This window comes from Panthera uncia, unplaced genomic scaffold (genome assembly GCF_023721935.1).
Source record: "Panthera uncia isolate 11264 unplaced genomic scaffold, Puncia_PCG_1.0 HiC_scaffold_1995, whole genome shotgun sequence".
Lineage (NCBI taxonomy): Eukaryota > Metazoa > Chordata > Mammalia > Carnivora > Felidae > Panthera > Panthera uncia.
This window is the reverse complement of record NW_026058685.1, coordinates 1-15,570: the sequence shown is the minus strand read 5'-3', so window position 1 is coordinate 15,570 and position 15,570 is coordinate 1. Positions and strand designations below refer to the sequence as shown.

General features: G+C 47.8%; 1 protein-coding gene across 3 annotated transcripts; it reads left to right on the top strand.

The window, feature by feature from the left end:
• The first annotated feature begins 1,626 nt into the window (after positions 1 to 1,626).
• LOC125917555 (tyrosine-protein phosphatase non-receptor type substrate 1-like) lies at positions 1,627 to 11,747 on the top strand. Of its 3 annotated transcripts, XM_049623727.1 has the most exons (5): positions 1,636 to 2,186; positions 2,876 to 3,196; positions 3,768 to 4,106; positions 9,289 to 9,397; positions 9,904 to 11,747. In XM_049623727.1, the coding sequence occupies exons 1-5, from the start codon at positions 1,799 to 1,801 to the stop codon at positions 9,935 to 9,937; spliced, it is 1,191 nt and encodes a 396-aa protein (XP_049479684.1). In that variant the 5' UTR covers positions 1,636 to 1,798; the 3' UTR covers positions 9,938 to 11,747. The 3 variants fall into 3 exon arrangements, with proteins under 3 accessions (XP_049479685.1, XP_049479684.1, XP_049479686.1); XM_049623728.1 differs by lacking the exons at positions 9,289 to 9,397; positions 9,904 to 11,747 and adding an exon at positions 6,567 to 9,282 and having other exon boundaries at positions 1,627 to 2,186; XM_049623729.1 differs by lacking the exon at positions 9,289 to 9,397.
• The last annotated feature ends 3,823 nt before the right edge of the window (positions 11,748 to 15,570 follow it).

Below are 15,570 nucleotides of genomic sequence, written 5' to 3'. Positions count from 1 at the left end.
TTTATCCATTCATCAGTTGATGGATACTTTGGCTCTTTCTATAATTTGGCTATTGTTGACAGTGCTGCTATAAACATTGGGATTCATAAGCCCCTTTGATTCAGCATTTTTGTATCCTTTGGATAAATACCTAGTAGTGCAATTTCTGGGTCATAAGGTAGTGCTATGATTAATTTTTTTTAGGTACCTCCATATTGTTTTCTAAGGTGGCCACACCAGTCTGGATTCCCACTGACAGTGCAAAAGGGTTCCCCTCTGTTGTTTTTTTTTCACATTTTATTTATATATAGCATAGAGATACTACTCCTTTTTATTTCCTTCATTCTGCTACCTTCTGGTTTATTTTTCTTCTTCTTTATCTGATTTCTCAAGGTCCGTAGTTGTTAACTGAATTGTGATCTTTCCTCTCTTTAAATGTAGGCATTACAGCCATAAATTTCCCTCTAGAGCTGCTTTCACTGCAGACTGTAGTTTGGGGAAGTTGTGTTTCCATTTTCATTCATCTCAAGGTGTTCTCTAAATTCCCTTGTGATTCCTTTTGGCTTAAGTTTTTATTTTTTAAGAATGAGTTGTTTTATTTCTATAAATTTGAGAATGTCCAGTTTCTGGTTTTGTTGTTGATTTCTCATTTTATTTCACAAACTATTTCACCAGTTCACTGCTTGAAAAGACTTTCTTCCAGATTCCAGTCAGTTGCCTGCCTCTTAGCCTGTATAACAATGGCTGATACAAAGGTTTTTTATAGTAACTGGTTTCTGTAATAGTCTGGGGATACATATGTGGTAAAAAGAACAATATCCTTCAAAGAAGTCCATATTATAATACCCAGAGCCTGTGAATAGTTTTCTCTTACATGGCAAAAGAGATTTTGCAGAAGTGATTAACTCAAGACTATTAAATGGGGAGATTATCCGAGATTATCAAAGTGGCCCAAATATATTCACAAGAGTCCTTATAAGAATGAGGCATGGAAATCAAAGTTAAAGAAGGACAGGTGACAAGAAAGGCAAGAATATGGAGTGATTGGAAGATGGGAAACCAAGAGAAAAAGATTGTGGGCAGCTTCTAGAATTTGGAAAGACAAAGACAATAACTCCAGAAGAAACACAGCTCAGCTGACCCTTGATTTTAACCCAGCAACACCAATTTTGGACTTCTGACCTCAAGAATTGTAAGATAATAAACTTCTGTAGGTTTTGGCATTAAGTTTTTAAAAGTGTTGCAATAGCATTCAGAAACTAAAATGATTACGATATGAGGGGGAAAAAACCACATATTTTTGAATGTTTTACTTCTTATGAAACTACATGCTTATGGTGTGTTTAAAGCTCTGCCCATCACTGTGTCTCAAGCATCCAGGCTGCTGGGCCAGACCCCAGCATGTGCACGTGCTTGTGAAGGAGGGAAGTTGATCCATAGAGCTTCCAGAAGTTAAACACACAGCCCAGAAACTACATCCATCACTTCCTCTCACACACAATGGTCTAAAGAAGTCTCACGGCCCCACCTAATGCAAGAGACCAGAAAGTGTAACACCGCAAGGGGCCAGAACACAGACAAGCAGGATCATTTGGCGAAGCACGACGCTTTCAGAGAGGGCTGGGGCCGTCCGCCTGCCGTGTGCCACATCACCGAATCTCTCTGTGTTTTGCTTTCCTCGTCTGTAACAGGGTCCCATGTGACAGGCTCATTGCGAGGGCTACATGCCATGTACACGCAGCGTGCTGGGCTCAAGGTGTGCACTCAGTGAAAGCTGTTGTGGATAAACACTTGCGCGGACGGACAGGATCGCACAAGGATGCTAAATAGCTGTTTTGTTCTCCCCCCAGGTGTGGCAGGTGAGGCGGAACTGCAGGTGATCCAGCCCGAGAAGTCGGTGTCTGTGGCGGCCGGACAGACGGCCACTCTTCACTGCACCATGACCTCCCTGATACCCGCTGGGAAGGTCGAGTGGTTGAGGGGCACAGGGCCAGGCCGGGAGTTAATCTTCAGTTTCAGAGGAGACCCTCACTCCCCTCGAGTAACAAATGTTTCAGACGCCACAAGGAGAAACAACCTGGACTTTTCCATCCGCATCAGTAACATCACCCCAGAAGACACGGGAACCTACTACTGTGTGAAGTTCCAGAAAGGGAACCCCGATGTGGAGTTTAAGTCTGGACCAGGCACCCAGGTCACCGTGAGCGGTGAGTATCGCTCCGTCCCCTGGTTGAGACAAGTCAATAAGAATGCCCTCCACTGTCTGAGCAGCAGATAAGGATCAGGTGCTGTTATGGGTGCCCCTGAATCAGCCCCTTCCACGGATCAGGAAAGTTGAGGCCTGGAGAGGCCTTGCTATTTGCTGAAGACACCACGGCTGATAAACGTGGGAAAATCTGGAACCGCGGTCTGCAGGTTCCCAGCTCTTCCTTTTTTCAATCCTGACCAGCCCTCTGGTTCCCAGGATGAGAGACTGAAAGTCTGGGAGACATGCTAGTCACAAGGCCCATCCTCACATCTGCCTCCAAATAGCACTCATGTCGATGTGTCCAGAATCCTCCACACTCGGCATTTACTAATCACCTGCTATGTGCAAGCTCTGTTCTGGGTACTGTAGGAGGAGGAGGTGGAGACCGAGAGTGACACCCACCAGAAATGTCCTTCCTGTGCCCAGATTGGTGGGAAGTCCCCTGGCAGAGAAGACAAGGGGGACTTTGAACTGAGGCTGGAATTGCACGCGGGTCCTGCCCCTGACTCAGTCTCCGACACCGCCCTCCCAACACTATCAGCAGGGCTAAAACATAACCCATGCGAGGGTTCTGCACAGTGTCACATACCTGTCGTTGCTGAGGATGACCAGAGTCATGCTTACTGCTCGTAAATGTTCCTCTTGTAGCCAAACCCTCTCCCCCCGTGGTGTCGGGCCCCACGGCCAGGGCCACACCTGAGCAGACTGTGAGCTTCACCTGCGAGTCCCACGGCTTCTCCCCCAGAAACGTCACCCTGAAATGGTTCAAAAACGGGAATGAGCTGGCAGCCTCCCAGACCACCGTGGACCCAGAGGGAGACAGCGCTTCCTACAGCATCTTCAGCACAACCACGCTGCCGCTGGCCCCGGGGGACGTTCGCTCCCAGGTCATCTGCGAGGTGGCCCACGTGACCCTGCAGGGGGGCCCTCCTCTTCGTGGGACTGCCAATTTGTCCGAGACCCTCCGAGGTAGATGCCCGTCACCCCCGGCCCAAGCCCAGCTCCGGCCCCCAAGCCTCCCAGCCTGCCCCTCCCCCACTCCGTGCTCCCAGCCTTCCATCCCCTGGAACCTGCCTCCTGACAGACCCTCCCAACCACCGGGCACCCAGGGGTACCGTCACCTCCTCCTGTTTTGACTGCAGTTCCGGGTGAACACCTACCGTGCTAGGTAGTTCGATTTACTTTCCCAGAGCCACTCCAATTATTGAGCACCTACTGTAATCCACCCACTGTGTGCTCGGTGATTTCATGGATTTTGCTAGTTATTCGATTCCAAATGCATGCTGGGGGCTCGATTTCACTCATCATTACCCTAATAGGAGCTACCAGTAGGTACCTTGAGCACCTACTGTGTACTGGGCACTGTGCTTAGGGATTTCACTCACATGCAAAGCCTACCCTCAGTGTTTGAGCACCAGCTGTATGCCTAGCACTGATCTGGGTGATTCCCTTGCTGCGTGGGGGGAGCTAAGTTCTCCAACCCCTCCCCGGTGATGTGTCTGTTCCATGAGGTCAGAGCTTCTGCTCTGTGCTGTTTCAGTTCCACCCACCTTGGAGGTTGCCCAGCAACCCGTGACAGGGGTCCAGGTGAAGGTCATTTGCCAAGTGAAGAAGTTCTACCCCCAGCGCCTCCAGCTGACCTGGTTGGAGAACGGACACGTGTCCCGAACAGAAATGGCCTCAATGGCCTCGGACCTCATAGAGAACAAGGATGGGACCTTTAACTGGACCAGCTGGCTCCTGGTGAATTTATCCGTCCACAGGGAAGATGTGGTTTTCACCTGCCAGGTGCAGCAAGACGGGCAGCCCGTGGTCACCAAAACCCATACCCTTGTGGTCTCTGCCCACCAGAAGGACCAGGAAGCCCATACGACCCACGGTGAGTCCGAGATGCCAACTGACCTGGCACTTTAAATTCTATCTTTTCTTTTTTTATGTGAAAAGCAGTCATTCATGCCTATTATAGAATAATCTAGAGGTCTACAGACATAAAGTAGAATTTTGATATGAGCTTCCCTCCCCAAAGCTCGTGCTCCAAGAGTGACCACTGTTAAGATTTTGGTACATAGCTTTTTAGATCTTTTGACATAAACATGCATTAGAGAAGGAAACAACAGAGGGAGGGAGATGATCTTGTCGCTAGCATCTTGCCTCCTGCACCTTCACCTGACAGTAATTATGTCACCACGCCAGGCCAGCCACCTCCTCCTTCTGTTCATTCTCACCTGGGCTTCATATCGATCCTTCTTACACCCTTCTAACCCCTTCTCAGCAAAGGTCTGCACTTGCCACTCTGAAATTCTGGACGGGAACCCTGAGGACAGAGTGTTGAGTCTGGACCAGGCTCCCAGGTGACCATGGGTGCTCACAGCACAAACCACCTTTGTCCCCTGCTTTGGGACAACAGGCCAGCAATAATCATGATTACTCACTGCACATTTACTTTATGCCAATTCCAGTTCATTTCTGATCTGCTACAACCACCCTGGGAGCTTGGAAGTTTACGGGACCAACTCAGGGAGCAATGGGGGACAGATGGAGAAGATGTCCTGCCCTTAGTCCAGGTGATGGGCTAAACCAATCAAGAGAAACCTGAGTCCCCGAGGACAGGGACCACCAGCCTATAAGACAAGCGTGTTAGAGATAACAGCCGGGCATTGTCCCAAAGACCTACAGGTCCCCTTTCTATGACCAAACTGTATCTTATCTCGCTCCTATAATATATGGAGGAGTTTGAGCCATGTTACCAGGAGTCTTTGTTCCAGAAGACCTTTCAAAGGCCCATTCCCTTCTAACATACCCCATGACACTGTCCTCATTGCTGGGTCAACACTGGGTCACCGAGTGTCCATGACCCTGCCTGCCACCTAGGAGAGGAGAGATAGGAAGGGGAGAACAACTTCTCTTAACACTAGAGGTCCTGCCTAACTGCGTCCACTAATGACTCAGTCATGGATGCACATCCAGTTGCAAATGGAGTCCATAATTGTGTGGTCATGTGATTAATGACTTTTGTTTTTCAACACAGCCAGTACCATTACATACTTTGTAAAATTAACAGTAATTTCCCACTATCAGCTAAAATGGAACCTATATTCGGATTTTCCAAAATTTCTTCTAAGACTTTGTTCTGTGTACCAAATTTGGTTTTATTTCATCTCGAAATGCTTGCAAAACTTTCCTGTGAAACCACATGGGACTCCACAATTCCTTTTTACATATATATATATATATATATATATATATATATATATGGATATATATATACAGAGAGAGAGTATGAATAGCTAGGGCTACTCAAATTCTTCACTTTATATTGGATGCTTGTGGATGCTTGAGGAAGCTGGTCCATTTTCTTGAGTTGTCCAATTTCTACCCACAGAGTTCTCATCATATTACCTTTGTATCCTTTTGATGTCTGTAGGGTCTGTAGTGATATCATATTTATTTCCTGATATCGGAACTATTTCCCTTTTATTTCATTGTCAGAATTACTACAAGTTTTTCCATTTTATTGATCTTTTCCACAAACTCTTTTGTTTTGGTGATTTCCTCTATGGTGTATTTTCAGTTTCATTGTTTTTTCTCCTCTTTTTTTTTTCCCCATTCTGCTTGACTGGGGTTTATTTTGCTCCTCCTCATTTTTTGAAATGGGAGCTAGGATGATTGATACTAGTCTGTCTTTGTTTGAATGCCACACCTGGACTTCCTTCTGCACTTGGGGAGTCAGGAGTGTGGAGCCAGGATACCTGGGGCTGTGTTCTTCCAGACTGCAGGCATCTAGACTGCCTGACTTCCTCTTCCACCTTTCAGAGTCCTCCTATTCTTGGACCTCATATGATTTCCAGGGGTCAGTCTTATACGGAACCAGGAAGGCAGGAAGAGGCAAATCAACACCACCTCTTCTGGACTGGCCTGGGTTAGGTTTTTAGTCTTTGGCCTTACACTAGAACTCATACTAGGGCTGTTAACTTCTGGTGCTTCCAGTGTGCCTGAACTAGCAAACTTGCTTGTGTGCTAAGACCGGAAATGGACATTAGGGTTGTCTGGGCTGGAGAGCTGGATGCCTATGTGACCCTGCTGCACCAGGATGCCACAGCCTCCCCTGGGCATCCCAGGGCTCCAGTCACTGCGATAATTGGCCCAACGGGTTGGAATAAGAATGCACATCTTTCGGTTCACGTTTATGGTATTGAGGTATTTTATAACACTTCTAGTTTAAGAAACCTCTGTTCTCTCAGTATAGCATCACCGGGTATGTTAAAGGGGTTGGTTGGCCGGTTTGGGCATTTGGAGGAGAGAGGTTCTGAGTCCACTGATCTTTCTGTTCTTCTTTCAGGATGCCACGTGTGCCTGTCCCATTTTTCCTTCTTCCCTTCACCACTCAACTTTGAAACAGCACCTCTTGAATCTCGTTTGTCTTTCCCCCGAAGTTATGCATTTTAAACCATGCCTGCCCCCTTTATGCACATCTATCTTTTTAAATTTCCCTGACTCCCTGCATCAGGTTCCTATTGCTGCTGTAATCATTAGCACATGCTTAGTGGCTTCAAACAACACAATTTTTTTCTTCCACTTCTAGAGGCAGAAAGTCTACAATGAGTTGGCAGGGCTGCATTCCATCTGGGGGAGCAGGGGGAGAGTCTGTGTCCTTGCTGTTCCAGCTCCTAGGGTCCCGTTCCGGACTACCCTCTGCTGCGGTCAATATGCCTCCTGCTCCCACTCTCCTGCCTCCCTCCTTCACTTGGAAAGGTCTCTGTGATTCTGTTGGCTCCACTCCGATAGTCCAAGATAATGACCCACTCAAGACCATAGCTGGTTACCACACAGTCTACCTTGCCATGTCAGGGACCACAGACTCTGGGGAATCGGGGCCAACCATCTTAAGTCAGGCATACTTTGAAACTATTTTCTGTGATCTGTGTCCTGATGTGCAGGACACATTTCCAATATTTTCTCATTGAAGTGGGATTTAATATTGGCAGTAGGATTTCTAAAAAACTCTCAGGCATCTTGTATAACTGCCCTTGTCTTCTTCACCTGCCCTTTCCTATGGCTGGTGAGGGTGGGAGGGCAGCAGTGTAAGATATTGTGCCTTCAGATTGTGTGATATTTCCCTTTTGTCTCCCAGACATTTTGGAGTTTGGCCATTGCTCTTCAAGGACTTCTGAAAGCCAGGTTTCCATAGAATTTTCTGTCCTTTTATTGTTTTTTCTTTGGGTTCAGAAGCTGTATTCAGAGATGAGTAACTAAGCTGCTGCCTTGTCCTCAGCAGACACAAGTGCCCTGAGGGCTTTGAATGCCTTGGCCCCAAAGTCCCTATCCCACATCAGTACTTGTCTCCCGTATTTCCCCATCACGGCCCTGTTCTAGCAGAGCAGTATACTGAAACTGAGAATTCAATCCTCTTTGTAGCACCAATATTCTTATAATTATGTTGGACCCAATTATGTCCTCAGCTTTTTCTGCCCTCAGGATCTAATAGGTGGGAGTCTACAATGTTGCCCAAAAGTCCTCTTTCACACATGACCTATCATGAGAGATCAACCAGTCTGAGTTCTGCATTGTCTTTCCCTGAAGGGTTGATGCTCAGCAACACTCATCCACCCAATAGTTCTTATAATTCCCAACCGATTTCCAGATTACCAGGTTACCCCCGACCTCTACTTACTCCATCCCAGGTCACCACTGTGAGCTTTTAGCAGTGACAATAGCAGGGAAAGCTGGGACCTTCCCCTGTTCCTCTGCCCGCCAGGCAGGGGACCTCTTGGCCAGCCAGCTGATTGAGACCCAGGTCGGTATCTGCACATTAGAGCTGGGTTTCCAGACCCTTCCCAGACAAACTCCACAGGTCAACTGTATTGGGAAGCAAACTCTAACATCATATGAGAAGGGAGAAACCTCACTGTGGTGTGGTGCCCATTCACAGGTATGAGTTAGAGAAGGAGGAAAGACTGGCAAAAGGAGATATTGAACACAATGCAGCACAGAAAAGTCATACTTGCACAGAGAACAGACGAACTGGATGCTATTTTTGACTTATTTTAAATGGTGCGGAGGGGCAAAACCTCTGTACCCGAACTTCCTCCAGTCCTCTGCTGCACGCTGCCCTCTAGAGCAGGTGCAAACATGGGCAATGCAGCTTTTTCAACTGAGAAAAAATTCCAGAGGGCCACCCAGCTGAGACGTGCCGTCCCCCAACACACCAGGGGTAAAAATGGTGGGTCTTTGCTCCTTCCTCTAAGATTATTCCATATATTTCAAAAACGTATTTGAATTTCTTGATGTAAATCTAAGAGCAAAATCCAGTCACTGTAAAAAGGCAAAGAATCTGAAGTTATGCATGCAGACCCAATGATCTACGTGCAAAAGAACAATGTCATTACCTGATGTTGGTCCTGGGGTCCAGGGGCGCGGGATGGTGTTTGAAGCCCCTCCCAGGTTTAGACCCCATTTCCTTTCCTAACCAGGGTGTTCTCCAGCCAGCAGGTCTTGTGAGGTCAGGCCACCCCGAGGGCTCCCTCAGCACAAGAACATGGGGTCGTCGAGGCTCGCGTGTGGAACAAAGAAGGGCAGACTTGCACCTTGCTCACCTTGACACTGTCCTTCCTCTACTTGAGGCCAGGCTGACATTCGTTCCTATGACCCTGAGAGGTTGGACTGTCCTAGTCCAAACACAAGGTCTCAGATTCATCCTAAGGACAGCAGAGTCCCACTCATCTTGTGACCCTCAGTAAATTATGAGCCTGTTCCCTCCTCAGAAGAGAGTGTCAGACCTGCCCCATTGGGTGTGGGGAGCAAGTCAGCAAACCTCACTTACATGTTACTGAGTGCTCATGTCTCCAGCCCTTCCCTCAGGAAGGACACCCAGTAGCCTGAGCAGAGGTGAGCAAGATGAGGTACTTCTTATCCTGAATTCTGCCTCGAGCCTCTCACAGGGGAAATTCATGAGCTTCAGAGCATAGATGGATGCAGGTTCCCTCAGATGGAGTAAGTCGAGGCCCCTGGGAGTGGACTCCTGGATCCCTCTCTGATGCTGCCTCCTGTCCCTTCATTTCCAGATCGAGAACTGTCCACTTCACTCCTGGTGGCTCTCTTCCTGGGCCCCAAGCTGCTGCTGCTCGTCTCTGTCTCTGCCATCTATGGCCACAGGAAGCAATGGATTCACTGGTGAGATATGGACAAGGAGGGCAGGGCCAGGTCAGTCCCAGAAGGAGCCAGGTCAGTGGAAGGGGCAGCCCGCAGGTCACACAGGGTCAGCGCCCACCTGGAATAAAGAGCAGGTGACGCACCTCCCTTCATATCCTCTGGAGCCTCAGGGATCCCTCTGGGAGGTTCCCAACTCCCAGGATGACTATTGGGTCCTGTAAGAGGTGGATGGGGTCAAGGGCTATGAAAGGATGTACAGAGAGACCTACAGCTTCTGGGAAGGGAGTGGGCTAAGTGAGCAACACCTGGGTGGGAAACCCCACAGAAACCATCTCTAGATTATTTGGGCTCAAGGTGTCCACATTTAGAGGAATGCTGACAGGTGCCCGCTGGCTGCTCTGAGGACGGCTCCCGCTCTGACCCTCCGTGGGGCAGACTGGAAAGGATGGGGAAGGGGGATTAGGACCTAGGGAGGAAGGCTGAGGAGGCTCAGTCCATGTCAGGGACTTTCTGCCCTCTCACTACAGGTGTCCCGGGAGGAAAACAGCACCGAGGACATAGGAGACACGTGGAGAACATTTCTGGAATGATGAGCAGATAATGAAATGTGAACATGGGTCCACGGCTCCTTCCTTCCTCCCCTGCTACATGCCATCCTCGGTCTCTGCTGCCTCCTTCCTTCCCTGAGGGGCCCAGCCTAAGACAAGGAACAACTAGAAGCTTCCACAACCCTGCCCCACATGCCTGCTTCCCCAGAGACCCAGCTGCCCACAGTTCCTGCTGTTCCTCCTCAAAGACCTCGATGCCCCCAGAGCTGGGTCTTCCCACCTATTCCCGAGCAGGGGCCATGGGAACGTCTGTGGAGACTGACACATGGATATCTTACTAGAATGAGACAAGCAAGTCCTGGTACACACACCAGTCTATCTCGCATCCATCTTCTGGGGACGGTGGTCATGAACTACACATTCAAGTCCATGCTCCAACAGGTTATTCCTGCCAACCCCCCGTCTCCCCAGCCTTGGTAAGGTTCTTCAATCCCTCTTAAATAGAAACGAATCCCATCTTGGTTTGAAGGGGAAAAAAGGATCTTCCTTCCTCTTTGCCTACCTGCCCTATTCCTCAATCCCAGAGAGAAGATTCCCTCCTCTCCCTGTGATGGGAACACTAGCTCTTCTGTCACCTTCATCCTTCCCAACCCCTCTGCTCATGTACACACGCTGGCAGTACAGAAGACAGGAGCCTTCCTTGATTTCCTTCTTTATATCCCATTTCAAATCTCCCTTCCTAATGTATGTCCAGCGACCAGACGGTGTTAAACCATCTACATCTGGACAGAAAAAGAAGCCGATTTGTAGTGCTTGTCCACTTCTGTGGCGTCTACACTCCCAACGTGGCCAATTTCAAGCTGCCAACAGTGGAACAACTAGCTTGCGAAATTCTTGGAAAGCTCTCAGGAGGGAGCTCTCCTCCCGCCCACCAGGGAGCTCCACCCAGCACCTGCACACTGCTCGCTCCCGGACTGCCCCCTGGTCCCGGCCACCAGCATCCCTTCCTGGACCATTGCCACGTCCCTAACAGACTCTCCGGGTTCAGCCACAGTGATCCTACAGAAACGGAAGTCCGATTGTATCCTTCCTCTGTTTCTTCCCCCTACAGATAAGCATGGCTCCGTTTCTCCCTCTTTCAAGCTCTCCAGTCATGTCACTTTATTAAAAACACCTTCCTTAAACCACCCACATAAAATATCAATTCCTGTCTCTCACTCTTTGTTCCCACAGCTCATACCCGAACTGAATTCTTTTCCTAGAACTTAAGACCAGCCAACATGATAAATGGAGACAGTGCTCACTTGCACAGTGATGCAGGACCAAAACAATGACGGGTGCAGCTGAAACCAGGCGACATGATCTCAATAATCAGAGGGAAAAGCAACAATTTTTCTGTGAACTTTAGAAACTTTGTTCAACACATTGGGAACCCCCAACTGCCAGTTATGAATGTACAGAGACATGAAAAGACAGTAAAACTATTACCCATTTGGTAAACACTCATTTGAAACATTAGAAACGTTGAAAGGTGGGGCGCCTGGGTGACTCAGTCAGTTAGGCGTCCACCTCTTTGATTTTGGCTCAGGTCATGATCTCACAGTTCATGGTTTCGAGCCCTTCATTGGGCTCCGGCTGGAGAGCAGAGAGGCTGCTTGGGATTTCTCTCTCCCCCTCCCTCTGCCTCTCCTGACTTGCTCTCTGTGTCTTAAAAAACTAACACAAAAAACATTAAAAATTTTTTTTAATTAAAAAAAAAGAAACCTTGAAAAGGGAAGTGGTTTATTTTTTTTAAAGACTTACCTAGAGTAGTTTGTGGAGAGTGCTTGCCTTCTTGTAACTAACTGCACAGTTTACAAGAAAACAAGCATCTCAATGATCTTACCTGCTTCTCAATTGGGATTAGATTGCAACGTTGCTGCACTTCCAATGCTGTGAACGCCTGACAACATATTCGTGAACATTTTCTGGTGTCACATCTTCTGGGACATCGTCTCCCCACCCCTCCCCCTTTCCTCAGTGACGTGGTAAGTTTGCATTCACTCTCCTCCTCTGGCTGCATATCTAGACTCTGGAAACGGTATCCCTGGCAGCATTCCCATGAAGGTCTCTGTGTCTTGATGAACCCCACTCACATTGAGTTTGAACTTCAGCTGCAGCCTCAGCTCTTCTCATTTCTCCTACACACGTTCAGTTTGGTCCCCATCCCCTTTTTTCATTTTTTACTTTCATACAATGTCACCCGGGTTCATCTCGGGGCAGGGGGACCAGGAGACAACATAACCACCTGCTTTGCAATTGTGGTAAACAAACATCACAACCCCAATATCCTGGCACCCTGATCTTAGACTTCCAGGATTCAGAACGGAAGGAATTGGTTCCTGTTGTGCAAGACATCCAGTTTATGGTGTTTTCTTACAGCAGCACAAGCCAAGACAAAATCTAATAAATTATGAACTTTGCTTAATGAGCAGGTACCAATATTGACTCATTAATGATAACAAATGTACCGTACTACTGTAAGACATTAATAAGAGGGGAAACTGTGTGAAGCTGTATATTGCAACTCTGTATGACTGTGGCAGTTTTTTCTAAATGTAAAACCGTTTCACAAAATTAAGTCTATTAAAAAAAAAATTGCAACATCTTGTCTTCAGCTGACTCTCTGCCTTTTGACCTCCCTTGGGGGAAAATTTAAGGAAACAAATGGTGCGGAGATTTCGTGTTAATATTCAGGTTTTATTTCACTTCGGGTTTGAGGTTCCTTCTCCTCCTTCCTCTGTCCTCTGCCAGAGCTCACTCGAGAGCCAGGCACTCCGAGATCTCAGAAGGAGCTGAATCCCAGTCCCCCATGATACTCATTCTAAATGCTTCCGAGTAGTAAAGCCCAGGTTAGTCCAGGTGTGAACAGAGAACTCTGGTCCCCAGGGTAGTTTTAAGACCTGATGTGGGGGGCAGTTAATCCATATCCTGAACCCAAGGAACAGAGTTGGAAGGGGCTCTGCAGAGCAAGGTGGATGCTGTGATATACCAGGTCTCAGGAGGTGGCCCTCACCTGTCACCCTCTTTACGATGGCCTCAGGTGAGGAGAGCTACCGTGCCCAAGGTCATCCCTGGTAACAACCTAACTCCGGAACACACGGGACATCAGCTCAGGTTGTCATTGAGACCTCACTGCAGCTCAGCTTCTTCTAAACATTCTTGCTCCCTTCTTCTCCCCTCCACAGGTTTGTTCTTAAAAGTACTCCCTGAAAATGACCTGCTTGTTAATATCCATCGCAACATCTGTTGCCCAGGGAAGCCAAGGTGAACAAGAGATTGTGACCAGTACCAGAAAAAGATGGGGATCTTTTGTCTCTAGGGGCCAAGCCACTCCTGGAAGAATGGATTGTTTACACTGCCGCATCCCATATACATATAACACATACCACATCCCATACTCCATATACCATACAAAATATACCATATATCATATACCAAACACTCTGGGTATATAAAAGCAATGAGAAACCACAAAACTGTTTATGCAAGAAGGGGTATAACCAGATGTGTGTTGTAGAAACCATCTTGGATAAAGGAGAAGGTAGAGCTTACACCGGGCAAAACAAGACGGGGGTAGCCTATTAGGAAGTAATAGTTTTCACTGAGGGAAGCGATGATGATGGAGATGGAGAAATACATATTTAGGAGGTAAAATAGATATTTAGGAGGTAAAACTAACAGGGCCTCTAGCAGGCAGATGAGAGTGGACAAGTCAGGATGCAGAACATGGGTTACTTCTTGGTTTGACCAAATGGATAGAGGATGTGCCACATACTGAACGGGGTGGAAAGAGTAGGAGAATGTCTGAGTGCAGACTATGAGCTCAGGGTTGAATATTTGAATATACGCATGAAGATCTCAAAGTCAAAGGATATATAGGTCAGTCACCAAGAAGTGGATTCAGGATTAGAACCTTGATTGCATCTGGTTACAAATCCACTGCCCTTGACCATCAAGGCATGAAATATCCCAGTCCCTGAAGAGGTTAGAGCCTGATGGAAGGTGTGAAGTCTCCTGGAGGTTGGAGGAAGGGAGAGATGCTGGAGGCTGGAGGAAAGATGCTCAGTGGGGACCATGGATGGCTTCCCAGCATGGAATTTGTCATTCCAGGACAATGTGAGAGGATGGTGACATCCCTGGGAGAGGGGAGTCTTGTCATCTCCTATGGGCAGTTTGGGCCTGCTCTGCATGCTCCTCTTGCTCAACCACCCCCCTGAACTTAACATCCTGTAGATCCCTAAGAGGAGACAGGGCTCACAAGGAACCAGTTGCAAAATAGCCCTGGCAGTAAGTGCATGGCAATGGACTCGTGGACATGAAGGGTCATCAGTCTTGTGTGGGCTGAGAGTCTCCGGACACAAGCATTGTGCTTGATTAGAGCCCGTTCCGGTGTGACATAGAAGCCAACATGCTGGTTCCATTACTTTCTGGGAGCATTTCTAGAATCTCTCCACTCCCTTCCTCCAGAAGCCCGTTCCCCCAAGTAAACCAAGTGGAAAACACAGAGGTCAACCAAACAGACTATTCCATCCACATCAGTGATGTGTCACCCAAGGATGGGGGCACCTATTACTATGTGAAGTTAACAACAGAGCATCCTGATGTGGCGTAGATATCTGGTTCAAGCCCCTTGTGTATGTGAACAGTGAGTACAGCCTGAGAAACTCCATCTCCTAGGTTTATAAAACTAAATTTTTCAAAATCTGAAGCATGTACGAAATCATCACTATGCACTGGATACCGTGGCCCTTCACCCACAAACAACCCTGTAGGCTGGGATTCTACACATGGGTCTTGTTTCAGTCTGGGCCCTGTGCCCACTCTCGAATGAAGCCATGTGACAGACCATGCCCTTTATGATGACCCAACTACCAAAACATGAACACAGGGCCAGAAAAACTCCAAACTCAAAAGATAGTCAACAGGTTAAACACAACTACATGTGTGCACCGAATGGTCCAAAAAGTTGTTAAACTGAGCCTACAAGTCTGTCTGGCCTTCCTGAGGTTTAGGGACAAACCTGAGCTCAAGAATATGCATTGTATCTTTTTTGGCCTACTTCCTGACTCCAAACATAAATCACAGACACTGTAGCCCCATATAATCCTCTGGATTTGGATGGAATCTCAACATGGAGAAAGGTAGCCCCCAAGCTTAGTATCTCCTGAGACAAAACAAAGGGATCCAAAGGCAGGCAGAACCTCTACAAGCCTGCACAATTCCACTCACTCATTTCTAACTGGAATGTCATCGGGGTCTGGTGACAGCTCCCTGAAGGGTCACCACAACACAGTCAAGACATCGATCCCCACACAGGAAATCCACGCGTGGCTGTGGTCTACTCCTATGGCTTCTGGGGAGCCGAGACACCAGCAGGAAGGTTCTTGTGTGTCACCCACTCCCAGGTCTCATTTGGATTAGTTGTCCCGGAGGGGTTGAGTCTCTCTCCTGGCACTTGATCTTTCCATGGTCTGCCCTGGTCTACCCTCAGCTCTGCTGTTCTCTGATTCTCTGAGGACAACCAGTGTTTCCTGCTGCTCAATTTGCATTAATTTCGTCAAATACAGCGTCATTAGGGTGTCCATCTGTTCTTCTGGGAAAACT